Source organism: Ostrea edulis, chromosome 8 (genome assembly GCF_947568905.1).
Source record: "Ostrea edulis chromosome 8, xbOstEdul1.1, whole genome shotgun sequence".
Taxonomy (NCBI): domain Eukaryota; kingdom Metazoa; phylum Mollusca; class Bivalvia; order Ostreida; family Ostreidae; genus Ostrea; species Ostrea edulis.
Window position 1 is genome coordinate 8979855 of NC_079171.1, and position 18468 is coordinate 8998322.

General features: G+C 36.8%; 1 protein-coding gene across 10 annotated transcripts in view; it reads right to left on the reverse strand.

Annotated features, from left to right (window-relative positions):
* Positions 1 to 18468, reverse strand: part of LOC125662077 (coronin-2B-like) — a 74066-nt gene that overhangs the window by 42109 nt on the left and 13489 nt on the right. For 5 of the 10 annotated variants that reach the window (XM_056148122.1, XM_056148117.1, XM_056148124.1 and 2 more), the window contains exons 2-5: positions 12399 to 12500; positions 11248 to 11418; positions 6005 to 6064; positions 2549 to 2743 (exon numbers count right to left, since the gene is read on the reverse strand). In XM_056148122.1, the coding sequence (XP_056004097.1) occupies positions 2549 to 2743; positions 6005 to 6052 (243 nt within the window). In that variant the 5' untranslated portion in view covers positions 6053 to 6064; positions 11248 to 11418; positions 12399 to 12500. Of the gene's footprint in view, positions 1 to 2548; positions 2744 to 6004; positions 6065 to 11247; positions 11419 to 12398; positions 12501 to 15417; positions 15810 to 18468 lie in introns of those variants that run through there. The other 5 variants (XM_056148121.1, XM_056148120.1, XM_056148123.1 and 2 more) reach the window with 2 other exon arrangements.

Sequence of the window (18468 nt, forward strand, 5' to 3'; positions counted from 1 at the left end):
GGGGGGGGGGGGGTATAACAAACAAACGATAATGTCTATGATAATGAAGATACCTGTCAGCTGAGCAATCAACTCAGTGTTATCGCAATCAAAACATTAATCATGTTCCTTTCCACAATTATGAATAGGCTCCCTATTATGCATCTAATTAGCTAACTGGAAGGTCATAATTTTATATCTATACCAAGATAATCGTTCACTTAAAGATCATATCAAAATGCATTTCAAGGGGAATAACTCTTACATGTCTAATGATTTTTAAATGCACACACTCTTCACTTCATAATAGAAATGTCAGAAATACTACAGTTATAAATGTCATACAAATTCCCTTGTACATCACAACATGACCTTGACCCTTGATGTTCATAATGACATGAAGTTGTCATGTCTTCCTTGGATCATTTAGAGTAAAAATTATGAAGTTAGATAAATGTTTGTACATTAGAACTGCTGCATGGATTAAGTTCTAAATACATGGTAGACAGATGGACACATTCTAATTATGTAGTTAGATAAATGTTTGTACATTAGAACTGCTGCATGGATTAAGTTCTAAATACATGGTAGACAGATGGACAATCTAATTAAAATTAGATGTTGGATCCGCTCGCATACTCGCTACACAAACATCTAACAACATCCCGTAGAGGGTCACGTCAGAGGTCAAATTCGATTGACCAATGAAATCACAGGTGGCAAAATCATTGAATGTTTGTTGAAGCCGATAAGTCTAGAGTGATACCGAATTTGACCTCTGACGTGACCCTCTATGGGATGTTTTTAGATGTTTGTGTAGCGAGTATGCAAGCGGATCCAACATCTAATTTCAATTAGATTGACAGATGGACACATTCTAATTATGTAGTTAGATAAATGTTTGTACATTAGAACTGCTGCACGGATTAAGCTCTATAAATACATGGTAGATAGATGGACACATTCGTCAATTCCAGGAATTAACCCTTATTGATGTCCACTGCTGATTGTTCACACACGTTCTGTTCATTCTGGATTTTAAAAAAAAAATTGTGAAATCCAATTTGTGGAGAATGTTTGGAGGCAAGTTTTAAATATATTTATGAATTGAACAGCACCTTTGAGCTGTTCATAATCAATATGAATGGATTTGAATTTGAGGCAAATAGCGATTCACAGAGAATTTGCCTTAAATCCAAATCCCATTCATATTGACCATGAACAGCTAAAAAGTGCTGTTCAATTCTTATATCGATATTCATTTACTAAAACACTGTTTGTTTACATTGCTTTTATATAAGTCATGACATATTTTGTTGCATAACACGAATTCCTAAGATCTGCCTATGTCACAGTCGTATTGTGACGTACGTCAAAACATTTAGATGACGTTACACTTTGTCTTACGTACCCTGCCTTTTATCAACATTGCACGGTGCACTGTATTTGGGAGCTATACTAGAAAACCACAAGATAGGGATGATAAGCAACACAAGTTCACAATCTTAATCCGAGGTGTGACTTTGCGAGATCTTTGTAACACATGCTGTACTTTTACAAATCATTACGCTCTCTCAGTTGCGTGCTTTGAACTAGTTCATAATCCGTTCAAAGTCAATATGAATGGATTGTGTCGCGTGCTGAAATTGGTTGGTTCATAGAGGAAAACGTGATTTGTAATATAAATATTACCCAACATTTAACAAAATATTTACACTACATCATATGAAGAACACACTGATTGATCTCATAAACACTAGAGGTGGGATTAGGTGTCTTATAAACACTAGAGGTGGGATCAGGTGCCTTATAAACACTAGAGGTGGGATTAGGTGTCTTGTAAACACTAGAGGTGGGATCAGGTGTCTTGTAAACTCTAGAGGTGGGATCAGGTGCCTTATAAACACTAGAGGTGGGATTAGGTGTCTTGTAAACACTAGAGGTGGGATTAGGTGTCTTATAAACGCTAGAGGTGGGATCGTCTTATAAATGCTAGAGGTGGGATCAAATGCCTTATAAACACTAGAGGTGGGATTAGGTGTCTTATAAATGCTAGAGGTGGGATTAGGTGTCTTATAAACACTAGAGGTGGGATTAGGTGTCTTATAAACACTAGAGGTGGGATTAGGTGTCTTATAAACACTAGAGGTGGGATCGTCTTATAAATGCTAGAGGTGGGATTAGGTGTCTTATAAACACTAGAGGTGGGATTAGGTGCCTTATAAATGCTAGAGGTGGGATCAAATGCCTTATAAACACTAGAGGTGGGATTAGGTGTCTTGTAAACGCTAGAGGTGGGATTAGGTGTCTTGTAAACGCTAGAGGTGGGATCAGGTGTCTTGTAAACACTAGAGGTGGGATTAGGTGCCTTATAAATGGTAGAAGTGGGATCAGATGCCTTATAAATACTAGAGGTGGGATCAAGTGCCTATGAGAAGCAGGATCTCCTATAAAGTGAATAATTTAGTCATATGTCGTAAAAAGTTCTAAGTCGGAATCGCAGCACTATAAATGAATATACTCATTAAAGATTCCCTGATGACCAGTTCAAAGGTCAACTGTTTCTTACCAATTTTAATGGAAAACATAGAAAGGCTCCACCGCCACCAGTTTCCGTGACAACAGCGAGGAACTTGGGGTTGACGGCACAGAAGTTACTGTCGTGTGTGTTCCGTGTGATGGGTATATTCTCATAACGCTGGTCCTTCTTAGGGATGTTTCCATAGATGTGTCTGAACTTAGAAGACCGAATCTTAAATGCCATCTGAAACATGCAAGGTAAATTCCTATTACTAATGTTAAATGCCATCTGAAACATGCAAGGTAAATTCCTATTACTAATGTTAAATGCCATCTGAAACATGCAAGGTAAATTCCTATTACTAATGTTATTCATTCTAGTTCAACTCGTAAAGCATTAGTAAATAAATCAGGATCTTCATCTATATCCTTAGTGTGGCCAATCCAGGATTTGAACCCATGATTTTCAATTCCCACTTGGTCTAACTGTGAATCTGAGGCTTAAACTAACATCTTGAATTAAGATACATGTATATATAGATATTCAATCTCAGGTACTCGGTGTCAAAAATTGGCCCTGTATACACATTATCATTTAAACCATAAACACATTTGATAGCTAAAACATGCACCCTGTTACTACGAGACCCAGTTACACAGAGGTTATAGCTACCTTTAATTAACTAACAGTTAAATTGCCATTAACTGGTAAATTTATATTCCGATAACTAGACATCAACTGTCAGTTAAACTTAACTATCGTCTGTGATAACTAAACATTAACAGTCATTAATAACCTTAACTATCGTCTGTGATAACTAAACATTACTGTCAGTTAAACTTAACTATCGTCTGTGATAACTAAACATTACTGTCAGTTAAAATTAACTATCGTCTGTGATAACTAAACATTAACTGTCAGTTAAACTTAACTATCGTCTGTGATAACTAAACATTAACTGTCATTTAAACTTAACTATCGTCTGTGATAACTAAACATTAACAGTCAGTTAAACTTAACTATCGTCTGTGATAACTAAACATTAACAGTCAGTTAAACTTAACTATCGTCTGTGATAACTAAACATTACTGTCAGTTAAAATTAACTATCATCTGTGATAACTAAACATTACTGTCAGTTAAACTTAACTATCGTCTGTGATAACTAAACATTACTGTCAGTTAAAATTAACTATCGTCTGTGATAACTAAACATTAACTGTCAGTTAAACTTAACTATCGTCTGTGATAACTAAACATTAACTGTCAGTTAAAATTAACTATCTCTTGTGCATATCCAGGTGTGGATGCCTAAATCTGCATCAGCTAGCTACCTAACATCACAAAACATCATAAACAAACAACAACACAAAACATCATAAACAAACAACGACACAAAACATAAACAAACAACGACACAAAACATCATAAACAAACAACAACACAAAACATCATAAACAAACAACAACACAAAACATGTGAAAGTAAACCCTGATAAGTTATACTGAGTAAATTAAACAACGATTACACAGAGGAACTGACATACTCAGTAAATTAACATTCAATTCTCCCTTTGCTTGACAGTAACATGCAAGCTACTTTTAAACATAATGACAAAAAGCTAGCTTAGCATGTAACATGCAGCATTAATTGTTTGAAATCAAAATGTACCAGGCATGACCTACAAAAGATCAATTTCACATTTTTATGTTTTTTGTAATAATGATTATTCCTCATAAATGCATTAATTGCATGTGTAAAAGTAATACGCGTATGAATACAGATAGATATAGTACGTCTATTTGTAAAAGTAATACGCGTATGAATACAGATAGATATAGTACGTCTATTTGTAAAAGTAATACGCGTATGAATACAGATAGATATAGTACGTCTATTTGTAAAAGTAATACGCGTATGAATACAGATAGATATAGTACGTCTATTTGTAAAAGTAATACGCGTATGAATACAGATAGATATAGTACGTCTATTTGTAAAAGTAATACGCGTATGAATACAGATAGATATAGTACGTCTATTTGTAAAAGTAATACGCGTATGAATACAGATAGATATAGTACGTCTATTTGTAAAAGTAATACGCGTATGAATACAGATAGATATAGTACGTCTATTTTTATAACTGGGAATTCCAACAGAAATGAAAGTACTCTAAGGTATACTAAATACAATGTATTAAGAAATAAACTTCAATACTGAATGCGCCAACATGAAGATCGAGTCACAATTTATACTCCATGTAAATATATTCAAAAGTGAAATTTATTTCTTAAATGTATATTACATTAACAGTAAGGCAGGCTACTGCAAAATTTATTGTAGTCTAATTCGAAGTGTCAATGACACAGCCCATGTTTTCTCGTTCTTACAAAACGTAGATTTAAAAAATTGCCACATCTGGACTGACATCCTTTTGAATTTTGTACTTATACATCACAATAAACCATTACAGGGTTGTCTATCAGATCTGAAGAAGTTTGTGAAAATTTTCAAAAGACTGAGGAAACTGGCACTGCCCAGATTGATGTTGTATAGTACGTGATTCTGCAATTATGCAGTTTTCCGTCTTTCTTTTTTTTTTTTTTTTTCGATCATGGTATACATGTACATGTAGTTGCAGAACTGTAGCTCTCTGAAAAAATAGTTTGACATGTCAAAATATTTTTTCAGAGAGCTACAGTTCTGCAGCTAGGTATACATGGTGTATATATTACAGGGTTGTCTATCAGATCTGTGATAAACCATTACAGGGTTAATATCAGATATAAAGAAGTTTGTGAACATTTTCAACAGACTGCATGAGAAAACAGGCACTGCCCAGATCAATGTTGTATATAAGTACGTTATTCTTCAATTTACAGTCTTCCTTTTTTTTCTTCTTGTCATGGTATATACCTCCGTTCAACAAAAAGATAAATAAATTCATTCCTTAATTAACAATTATTTTCCAATTTACGTTGAAGTATATCAAAAAAGAAAGAAAGAAAATTAATTAACCATATGGTGTACTAGCTAAATCAAATTATTTTTCCTCCTTGTTCATGTTAACATGCAGTCCCAACAGTCAGAAATGAGCAGTAGGAAAATATGTAGCATAATACAAGCAATCAAAGCAGTATTTTTCCTTCGCAGTCAATTCCTTTTGGGGGGAGGGGTGGGGTACATATTTTCAACATGCCAGCTTAAAACACAACATTAAGTAGACATATGCATTACACAATTCATTTCCAACAATCGCCTGCAGTGACCAACATTCTCTGTGCTTTTGTATCAAGTCAGTGCAGATTCGACACCAAAACCTTCTCAATCATTTCCCCACAGACTATATAAGTGCAAAATAAACCCTCGTTACACTGTCTAAATGGCAATTCAACACAACACCATTTTATGGCAGTGCACTAACGTACAACACGAAGCATGCGTTTGTCCTGACCACATACAGGGGAAAAACAAAAACCGGCATATACTGTGAACGTCTACCTGTGTCACTCTCGAGTCTGGACTAACTGGAGAACAGCGGATGTCCATGTTCAATCAGATCTATAATGATCCCAACGAGATAGACATTTTAAATCAGATCTATAATGATCCCAACGAGATAGACATTTTATATCAGATCTATAACGATCCCAACGAGACAGACATTTTAAATCAGACTTATTATTACATCCACCATTCCTACCAGTCAGAAATAAAATGTACGAATCATAAAAGGTAAAAGTTCACCTGAAAACGATTATAAATTAAAAGATCATTAAGGTTCACCAGCGTAGATCCATCACAGCTTGTTAAAACTCCATCAATTTAATAAAAAGCAATTTGTACTCCACGGCCAAAGATCACAGTTTTTAGGTTAATTCAGATTCTTACTTAAAAATTGATCTACATGTGATTTGAAAGGTCGCTCAGCCTCCTCCATCTAGACTTTAAGTCACAATATAGATAACATCTTCAAGTTTAAACCCAAAAATCAGGAGTTAATTATATCATATTTCTTTCATTCCGGGAAAAAAGCTGACATCATGCAAACTTTCCTAAAATAGTTCTTTCCCTGACATTAGTAGGTCTGTAAGTCCAATTTAGTACTATCTCTCACACACACTTAAAAAACACTACACAGAGTGTGGTCCCTTAATTCTTCCTTGTAAATATTGCAGAGTCCCGACTCGTCTATTTCACCTGAATGAATTGAATGCTATCGATATACTACTTCCTCTCACCAGTGCAATATATCACGTAATGGTTGTACATACAAACTCTCACCTGTGAGTGCATCAGAAATGAATCTCATTATTGTATGAAATGTACGACAGGTGAAAACCAGGTGAACTGTACGGAAGACTCTGTCAATCTATCATCATATAACTGATTGAAACCGTTGGTGACAAGTCCGGATTTGAGAATTTTGTAAATCGTAAATCTGAGACAATCCAGCTGCAGACAAATGTCTGTCTCGCTTTCATAACACACATAATACTGAATGTGGCTTACTTAAAAGTCACACACCTACACACCATTTCTTAATTACCTCACAGGAAAGCTAATTAATGCACAGAGATAATTAGAGTGACCATCTTCCAATTAATAATTTTATGAATAATTATGCATAAGTATTGGCACCTGATTGATTTTGATATTTCCTAATGATTTATGTTTAATAATATTAATTAGCACACATAATTTGAGCATTGTTAACAAGAGGCCCACAATCCTTACTGGTCACCTGATCAAGCATTATAGTTTAAAGTATAACTATATAGCCCCAAGGATTATGAAATATCCATAAAAACTTTCCTGTTATATGCATATATTCAAGCTAATTTCATATTCTAATATTCTGCAACATGCAGATACTGCATTCAGATTGATGTGTCCTTATGACAAAAACGCTCCCAAACAAAGATGAAAGATTTTACATAATACTTCATTGTAATTCTAAAAAAGGTTAATATGTTGTCTCAACACGCTGACCATAATTTGGAACTGTGCCAGGACCCGGGGTCCATGGGGTTACAAAATTCCGTTTTTGTACAGCTCCCTCTCTGCTACTAGTATTCCTTAATTAAAAGGTTCTTCTTTAATTCATGCATGCATTTACTTTTTATACAGTATCAGCAAAATTCAATGAAGGAGCTAGACAGAGACAATAATGAATGTAGTAATGCTTGACCTGGTACCCTGGAACCAAAATCTCTACCCCTGGGATCATGAAATTTACAATTGTGGTAAATAACTCAATACCTACTCCTTCTTTTTATATCCATTTCCCTTCAACTTCGTAATCAATAGCATTCATTTAAAAAAAATGTTATGTATAAATGTTTTACACATCATTTATACTGCATGTAATTACCAACTTCAATGGCCCCGCCCAGGGTCAGAACCTCTACCCTTGGGATCATGAAATTTACAATTTTGGTAAAGATTTTCCAGTGCATTCAGTTTTTCTTAAAGATGTGCAATTGTACAGATGATTGTTGAAAACTGGTAATTTTTGTTTACAGTTTTTGACCCGAGGGTGTAGAAGTCCTAATTGTACAATTTATATCCCCCCTGTCCCAAATATGCTATATACCAAATTTGAAAAGAATTGGAACAGTAGCTACCAAAAAGTGTTAACACACAACGGAACATATAGCAAATAGGTCACCTGAATGACTCGACAGTCAGGTGATCTATCAAATGCATTGTCAAGAATGATTTTCGATCACACATGAATTTGGCACAATTAATACATATGTAGTTATAATGATGTAAAAAAAAAAAAAAAACTAATTGACACCACTTGAATCTCTTTTATAAGTGCCTGATTACAATCAGCAGTGTTATACTGTTGTCAATGCCCATCAGTACCTCCTCGTAACCTACTTATAAACCACACAGTGTCAACCACACTCATTCACCAAACGCGCTTCCTACTTAATTCACGCTTCCGCTACTCCAGTATAGGACAAGAGGCGCCCCCCATTTTAGCATCACCGTTAAAACCTTTACCACGGCTCTATAAGGAAAGAGTATGGGCCTTTAATGCCTCATCAGAATAAGATTTTCCCACACCACTCAACAGGTGAATGTCAGGCCATAATGTTTGAAACAGAAGAAATTTTACAATGCTTTCCAAGCAATGAAGAATTGATACTGGGTTAATTACAAGTCACTAACATGCTAATTATATCATCATAAAAGTTCTCAGTGTGGAGATTCATGGATAACATCAGAAATTCTATTTCCCTATATGTTTGCATTCATTTGAGTGGTGTCAGGAATTTTTTGTGTCAATATATAATGCACACAGCAAGTTGTATGTTTCTATGGGGATTTGTTGGTAGTTCTAAAAGTGTCCTTTAGAAATTACAGCTGAATGAAAAATTAGTGTCACTTAGATTGTAATTACCACTTACTTGTAAATATCATATTATATTATCTCACAAACAGATGAAGTTTGAGGAACAGTGTCTAGGCTGCTGGGATACATACATCTTGCATGTTGAACAGTGAATTCATTGTTTCTAATTAGCAGATTACCAAATGAATTAAAATCTAAAAAAAGGGACATTTTATATCTCATAAAATCATTTCACACCAAACCCCGAAAACCTGAAGAAGGAATAATTAATTAGTTAAGGTCTCCACTGGCAACAGACATAGACTCAAGACAAACAGACATAGACTCGAGACAAACAGACATATACAGTCATTATTAGACTTGAGATCAACTGACACACTCATTATTAGACTCGAGATCAATTGTCAAATACAGTCATTATCTGACATTGATGGACTGACAGTGAAGTGAAGATAAAGTGCCTAATGTTTATAAAAAATGCAACAAACAACATCAACAAATTTAGTTACACCCTGAGATTTGAACCTTCAACCACTAGCTGACTTTTATCTTCACCGCTTCATCCAATTTAAATGATTTGTATACTCCACCTCCAACCAGGACACTTAAATTATCCCTAAACTATTCCTAATTAATATTCCTAATTAATGCTGATATTCCTAATTAATGCACTCACAGCTTTTACCTGGATAATATATTTTCAGCTTTTGTGACAATAAAATCTGCATGAAATTTTAATCGAAAAAGTGCCAAGGCAATGCATGCATGTATGTACTGGAGGCCGTGAATGTGATCCCCCCCCCCCCCCCCCCCCCCCCCCCCCCGTGGTTGTTTATCATGCATTATCTGAGGATGTGTTACATAAAGTCCTGACACAGACAATGAATGCGGAGTTGGTCGACATAGTAATTAAGTGACTTACAATACTAAAATGTCCTTGCATTTAAACTCAGGAAATTAATGCTCCGGTGAACTGTGCATCAGTGCAGCCAATGTTTACACGATCTGACCCCTATATGTCCACAGATCAGTGAACCGCGAACAGGAAGTCTCGATAATACAATCAGACCGGACATTCCATTGTAACTTTACAATCCTTCTGTAACACAGAATCTTAATCCTTACAACCCCCTGTGATAATCGTGTACAATATTTTGTTTATTTTATTTTACATGCTTGAAGAAACGTCATGGTTGAACACACATAACTAGTTGCTACACTGGTGTGGAATAAAGAGGTTTACCCAGATGCCCTCTGTTATCAGATACGAATTACAGAATCAAATCTCTGGGAAACAAGATTACGTATAAGTCTATTACCGAGATTAACTACTTATAATAAAGTCTGTTATTGAGAGTATAAGTCTGCATGTCTTAAACTATACACAGAATTTAAAGGTTGTTAGTTTTAGAGTCCGCTGGCAGAATTAAAATTTTAATTTATAAACCTTGATTCTTTTATAATCCGAGTATAAGAGACAGCAGGAATTGACTGCCTGACTTAACAATGCTGAATGAGAATGATACATCGTCATGACTGACTTAATGCTGAATGAGAATGATACATCATCATGACTGACTTAACAATGCTGAATGAGGAATGATACATCGTCATGGCTGACTTAACAATGCTGAATGAGGAATGATACACCGTCATGGCTGACTAAACAATGCTGAATGAGGAATGATACACCGTCATGGCTGACTTAACAATGCTGAATGAGGAATGATACGTCATCATGGCTGACTTCCTTTTAATTGAAACATGAATGGAAATATCAGCAAATACTTAATTGTACATTCCTTTTAAATTCATTTGACTAGCTCAGTAGCTGAGTAGGTTAACGTGTCAAGTACTGATCTGTCTACATAGTGGGTTCGAGTCTAGCAGGGGTTTTAAATAAAAGCCACCACAGAGCCCCCAGTTGTTTAGTTAGGATAGGACTGACAGGTTCTAAGACTAGGGAGGAGTAGGGACCAGGACACTACAGGGCTCCCAGGTGTTTGGTAGGGGGGTAGAGAAGGGATTACCACAAGGACCCCCAGATGTTTGGTTAGGGGGTAGAGAAGGGATTAACACAAGGGCCCTCGGGTGCATGGGGGGACAGGGGTAGTGGGGACCATCACAGAGCCCTCAGTGTTTGGTGTGGGACCACTACAGGTGGTCGGGGGGGGGGGGGGGGGGGGGGATTCAAATATTCGTCTCTATTTGTTCCCAAGTATGAGAATCCAAATTTTAGTACACCTTTGACAGCTTTAAGGATAAATCTTAGATTGTGCATGCTTTGTACAAGAATCATGGACAATAAGGTTGTCAGCTTCAGTGTGTGTGTGCAGTTCTACATTATACTCATAAAATAACAGTAAACAAAACATACCGGCATATTTACACGTGGAGTCCGTACGCATCAATTTCTAAAAATTAAAACTGTGAAGACAGCGTGTACGAGATTTCTCCTCCTGTGGAGAGGCACTGACACAGCGTCTATGAGATTTCGATTGCCTCTTTTGGAAGGTGCTCCACAACTTATGACACTGATTTCTCCTCACTACCAAAAAAAAAGTATTAAAAAAGTACATCAAAAAGCCAAATATTGCATCATTAATTGCATTTTGATATACATGTATAGACTATAGATGTTAAAATTACGTCGCGTACAATGACTGTCAGCCAACAAAAGCTAGGGCAACATAAGACTTTCTTTTCCTAAGTAAATATTACTCGACGTGGCAAAAAGGATTCTCAATGATTAAGCCCGGTACTATATGTATGCAAGTTTAAAATTTGAATAAATAGAATGTTTGACAAAAATTTTATCCCATTGATAAATCAAACATGATATTGATATGCAAGATCACGGAATGATAGTGTTCATCATGACTTCCAATGTGGAGGACGTCTGTGAAAATAGATTACAAGCGATATCATAATCTCTAAATCTTAACAAGTTTAATGTGTTGTATTTAATCCATTATGATAGGTTTATATGTAACTTTAACCCATTTAATCATTATTTTTAAAATTAATAAAATTAAAACTATAAAAGTTTATGATTTTATCAAAATAAAGATTTCCGTTCTACATTATATATAGAAATCAAATTTTGAATCGTGATTGAGACAGATATAATTTTGCTTCATTCAGAGCCACTAAATATTATAGTTTTCTAACACAAATATTAATAACGAAAGTTTATAAACCTTCTTTTATTTTCTGTCACTGAAATATTAATTAAATCACAATTTTACAACAAAAATTTCTGACATCAAAATGGTACTTAATATTGCCAGCACTAGTTTTCCAATTGCCAGCTCAGTCACGGGTTCCATAGATGTATTTCCTATATACGACTGAGAAACACAATACCGTATACAACAGCTTACTACTTCATAAAATACTCTAACGATTATCCTCTCTATCATTAAATTGATGGTGTTAATTGACTAATTACACATAAACTGTCACAATTTATAATCCTAACATTTTATCCTATAACAAAATAATGTAATTATATAAACTCCACCAAACCTTCTACAAGATCAGATTGTGATCCCTGCAGTAATCGTGTCCAGTAAACATCAGTGTCACAAACAAGCTTGTCTTATGTGGTTCGCTTTCGATCTTGCATGGCTGAAATAAAACGATGAGAACGCTGGTAAATATTTATATTGTAGTGTGTGACATAATCACATTTTATATTCCATCTACTGTTATAGTACTGCATGACATACTTTCAGAAGTTGACCTAAATACATTCTACCTTGTATGTTAAATCTCCGATTAAGTTTTGCTCGGAAGCTCAGCGATTGGCTGAATCATGCCATGCATATTTATGAGAAACGAAGATAAATTGTCACACAGAGAGCCACGGGTGAAAGGGAAGAGCTAGGAGTGTACGTTTCAGCCATGGTGTGCAACGATGGGAGGAATGTAGTGAGGTCAGCAACGTTTGATCATTAGCAGACAGATAGTTCAGGAACAGATTCTCAGGACCTCGGGTTCAAACCCTGGCCTGATTTGTTTCATCTTAATTCTCTGTTCTTGCTACATAATGTTGTTACATGTCTTTCTGATGAGATGTCTAGATCCCCATTCTGGCTCTCCACTACTAGCACCAGTCTCACGGGGCCTCAATGAGACTTAGTCTATATACACACAGATTTATCATGAGGCCTCAATGAGACTCAGTCTACACATAGATTTATCATGAGGCCTCAACGAGACTCAGTCAACACACATATTTATCATGAGGCCTCAATGAGACTTAGTCTACACACACAGATTTATCAGGGGGCCTCAATGAGACTCAGTATAAACACAGATTTATCAGGGGGCCTCAATGAGATTCGGTCTTTACACACAGATTTATCAGGGGGTCTCAATGAATTCAGTCTAAACACAGATTTATCAGGGGGCCTCCGAGTGAATGAGACTCAGTCTACACACAGATCTATCAGGGGGATCGACTCAATGAGACTCACTATACACAGAGATTTATAAGAAGCCTCAATGAGACTCAGTCTAAACACAGATTTATCATGAGGCCTCACTGAGACTCAGTCTAAACACAGATTTATAAGGAGCCTCAATGAGATTCAGTCTACACACAGATTTATCAGGAGGCCTCAATGAGACTCAGTAGACAGATTCATCAGGGGGCCTCAATGAGACTCAGTCTAAACACAGATTTATAAGGGGGCCTCAATGAGACTCAACACACAGATTTATCAGGAGGCCTCAATGAGACTCAGTATAGACAGATTCATCAGGGGGCCTCAATGAGACTCAGTCTAAACACAGATTTATAAGGGGGCCTCAATGAGACTCAACACACAGATTTATCAGGTGGCCTCAATGAGACTCAGTATAGACAGATTCATCAGGGGGCCTCAATGAGACTCAGTCTACATGCAGATTTATTAGGGGGGCCTCAATGAGATTCAGTCTAAACACAGATTTATCAGGGGGCCTCAATGAGACTCAGTTAATACACACAGATTTATCAGGGGAACTCAATGAGGAAGGGTAAAAATCAATGGCAATCGATGGCAAAGATCATTATTAAACTTTTTTGGGTGATGAAATGTAATATGGCAAATTGGGACTAGAAAAGTTTGAGGGTGTCAAATGATGGAAATGTAAAGCACTTAGAATTTTTCAATGGAGAACATGATGAAATGATGGACTTAAAATATTTTAAAGAAAATGGTTGCATAATGCAGGACTACTATGTATACTCCATGCAGGTCCATCCTACCATAATCAAACTGACTGCACATCCATTATATGCAACTGTATACAATAATTTGTTTTACAGTGTGAGCGGGATGAGATGTATGAAGACCCCTACAATCAATATCTTGCATGACTTTCAATTTATAAAGACATGCGGTTCGCCTCTTCATTCAAGATGGGAAGCAATGCAGTCGACATCGACAAGGCAGTAGATATAAACAAGGCAGTCAACATCAACAAGGCAGTATAGATATAAACAAGGCAGTCAACATCAACAAGACAGCTAGTCGACATCAACAAGGCAGTAGATATAAACAAGGCAGTCGACATCGACAAGGCAGTCAACATCAACAAGGCAGTAGATATAAACAAGGCAGTCAACATCAACAAGACAGCTAGTCGACATCAACAAGGCAGTAGATATAAACAAGGCAGTCGACATCAACAACGAAGGCAGTATAGATATAAACAATGCAGTTGACATCAACAAGACAGTCGACATCAACAAGGCAGTAGATATAAACAAGGCCGGCAGTCAACATCAACAAGACAGTCGACATCAACAAGGCAGTAGATATAAACAAGGCAGTCGACATCAACAACGAAGGCAGTATAGATATAAACAATGCAGTTGACATCAACAAGACAGTCGACATCAACAAGGCAGTAGATATAAACAAGGCCGGCAGTCAACATCAACAAGACAGTCGACATCAACAAGGCAGTAGATATAAACAATGCAATGTGATGTCACATTTCACACTTTTTTTCCAAACTATTGAAGCACTCATCATATCAGCAACAAATAAACACAGGTATGGAAAAAAAACTTATCTGGTTATAAAATATTTTTGAGGTGCTTTTACAAACAATTTGTCTTATGTACAAGCTTTTAAATGAAGTACTGTATCGATGGCGACATTTTTCCAGAGCACTTTATGAGCAAATCAAAGGTGACTCATATGTGTGTCATCATTGGAGTGAATTTTGCTCACTGGTTAAACTCTCCAAATAACAAACTAACAAATCCTTCCTAACCATTCAAAACCTTGTTCTATACAGTGACATTCTTTATACTTTTAAACTGTTCTATTCACACAAACATATTACTGATAGAGGCTCAAGAGTGCATGACCCCAGAACTTGAGCTGACCTTCTGACCCTCTCCATGGTAACCGTTACCTGGCACGGGCTACATACTGCACCCGCATAGACTGCAAGATCCGTCCATGTTCATACCAAAAAAAAGTTTAATAGCAGCACCAAAATTAAGATTTTATATATACCATTCATTAACCTTGACTACGCTTACCCTGTTAAGTCTCATTTATACAACTCCTTTTTTAACATTCCTCGAGACTGTTAAGGAATTCAATCTCCCCCCGAGTCCTAAAGGTGTCTGAGAGTCGATTCTGCAGGTGTCAGAAGTTGATCAGAGACTCAGTGCAGCATCCACTCTACATGCATTAGAAAGGAAGATGTTTGTGAGTCACTCAGAAAATCAATACGATACTAGCAGTCCCCGAGCTGGAACCACACAGAGAGAGAGCGGAATCCAATATACTGGTAACTGAGTGTGTTACAACTCCCACGTGTTCAGTCGGCCCACTACAAATTAATAAAGTCTTTATATGAGCGTTTGTACAATCCCGGGTCTAATATGTTTTCGAAAATTGTTTCTTCATTAATTCACAGTCTGGGTTAACATGTTTCATTCAATGCTAATTTACAGAGTTTATGAGGGAGATTTCCATCTTAATGCGGATCAATTCACATCAATCAAAGAACTGGGGAACTGAATCTGTTTATACTCGATCTGTGTTCACATCAATCACTGAATTAGGGAACTCAATCTGTTCACATCAATCAGTGAACTTAGGGAACTCGATCTGTTCACATCAATCACTGAACTAGGGAACTCGATCTGTTCACATCAACCACTGAACTAGGGAGGGAACTCGATCTGTTCACATCAATCACTAAACTAGGGAGCTCGACCTGTTCACATCAATTACTGAACTAGGGAACTTTATCTGTTCACATCATTCACTGAACTAGGAAGCTCGACCTGTTAACATATCAATCACTGAGTTAGGGAACTCGACCTGTTAACATATCAATCACTGAGTTAGGGAACTCGACCTGTTAACATATCAATCACTGAGTTAGGGAACTCGATCTGTTCACATCAATCACTGAACTATAGGGAACTCGATCTGTTCACATCAATCACTGAACTATAGGGAACTCGATCTGTTCACATCAATCACTGAACTATAGGGAACTCGATCTGTTCACATCAATCAGTGAACTAGGGAACTCGATCTGTTCACATCAATCACTGAACTAGGGAACTTTATCTGTTCACATTGACATCTTGGTGTGGATCTTTGTGTATCCTGCATGTTTATGGAGTTGATGGTTGATTTGACTCTGGATACCCTGGTGGGAGTTAGATCGGCTGATCTACATTTTAAAGTTGTCACTTCCAAGAGTTTTTCCATTTCTAAGAATCCATTCTGTCCATCCAGATCTGATGAGCTGTCTGGGTCAGGAATTTCTAATGCTGACACAAGTCATTTAATAATTGGGTCCATTACTCCCAATGAGGTCAATTACAGTGATCCCCGCTGTACTGTAACAATCTCACATTCAGCAGGTGTATGATTACAGTGACCCCCGCTGTACTGTCACAATCTCACACTCAGCAGGGGCATGATTACAGTTACCCCCGCTGTACTGTAACAATCTCACACTCAGCAGGTGTATGATTACAGTGATCCCTGCTGTACTGTAACAATCTCACACTCAGCAGGGGCATGATTAGTGATCCCCGCTGTACTGTAACAATCTCACACTCAGCAGGTGTATGATTACAGTGACCCCCGCTGTACTGTAACAATCTCACACTCAGCAGGTGTATGATTACAGTGACCCCCGCTGTACTGTAACAATCTCACACTCAGTAGGGGTATGATTACAGTGACCCCCGCTGTACTGTAACAATCTCACACTCAACAGAACATGATTACAGCCTGCAGTTTCTGTTTGTAATAATTATGATGGCTTGCACTGCTCAGGAACCTGAACCTCATCTGTCGGATAGCTATAGAACTATATCCACAATTAGCACAGTAATAAGTCTAATTTCTTACTGCAGGATAGCTATAATAGAACTATCCACAATTACCACAATATGTCTGGTTTCTTTATATTGCTGGATAGCTACAAAATTATCCAATCCTGTGGGGATCCGAGTTAGAATAGGGCCTCTGAGTACCCCTTGCTTGTCATAAGCTGTGGCTAAATGAGGCGGTCATTCGGATGAGACCGCAAAAACCTAGGCCTTTTTGCAGGCCAGTTCACCGGCAGTGGTGATGTCTCCATGTGAGTGAAAGGTTCTTGAGTCAGGGACGTTAAACAATATACAATCAATCATGCAATAAAAATTATCCACAATTAGTGCTGTAAGCCTGAGTTTCTTACTGCCGGACACCCTCAGAACTATCCAACACCCTCAGAATTATCCAACACCCTCAGAACTATCCAACACCCTCAGAACTATCCACAACTACTATTTTTGTAGCAACAAGTAAATTTGTGAATTTTTTTAAAAGTACAATGTACTTTGAAATCTTGATGCCTTCTTGAAAGAATTTTCATTGATATGAATGAATATTTATATTTTGGCTCTCATGATCATCCACCAAAAACAACAAACGATAATTCCAAGGCAGCTAATTATCTTATATAATGTTACTTATAACATTCAGATGTTACTTGGAATAATATAGCTCTTGTTTTTCACCTGCCGAGACCTAAAGCTTTCATACAAACTGTGTCAATTTAACTTATATTATTATAACCTTGAATCGACAGAAACATTGGCATTTAAATCATTCCTTCAAACAAGGCATATAATCACCAAACCTCAAACCAACATCAAAACCGTACATCCTTATAGATAAAGGAAAAACGTGTCCACTGTGTTTTGAAATTGAGCACCTGTAGAAGTCCGCAGCCTAATCTAAAAGACTGACCACACCTGACCATTGCAGACAGTTGTTATTACCAAAACACAAACATTTAAATCCGCTGTGTCAATGTCCACACAAACATAACCGTACAGCTATTGAAGAAGAAACACCAAAATCTGACCTGGAATTTATAAGCCTTTATAGCTGCAGAGATCCCACTGCACTCACAGGTTTAATAAGTTCTTATAATTCCATCCAGCCTCAGAGCTCTTAATCAAGCCCTGCAGCTGAAAATTACCTAAACATGTTTACAGCTTTAATACCAATGCAACCTTTCTGTGTGCATGTATTTGTATGAAAGAGGAGGGGGGGTCAGGAGGATGTAA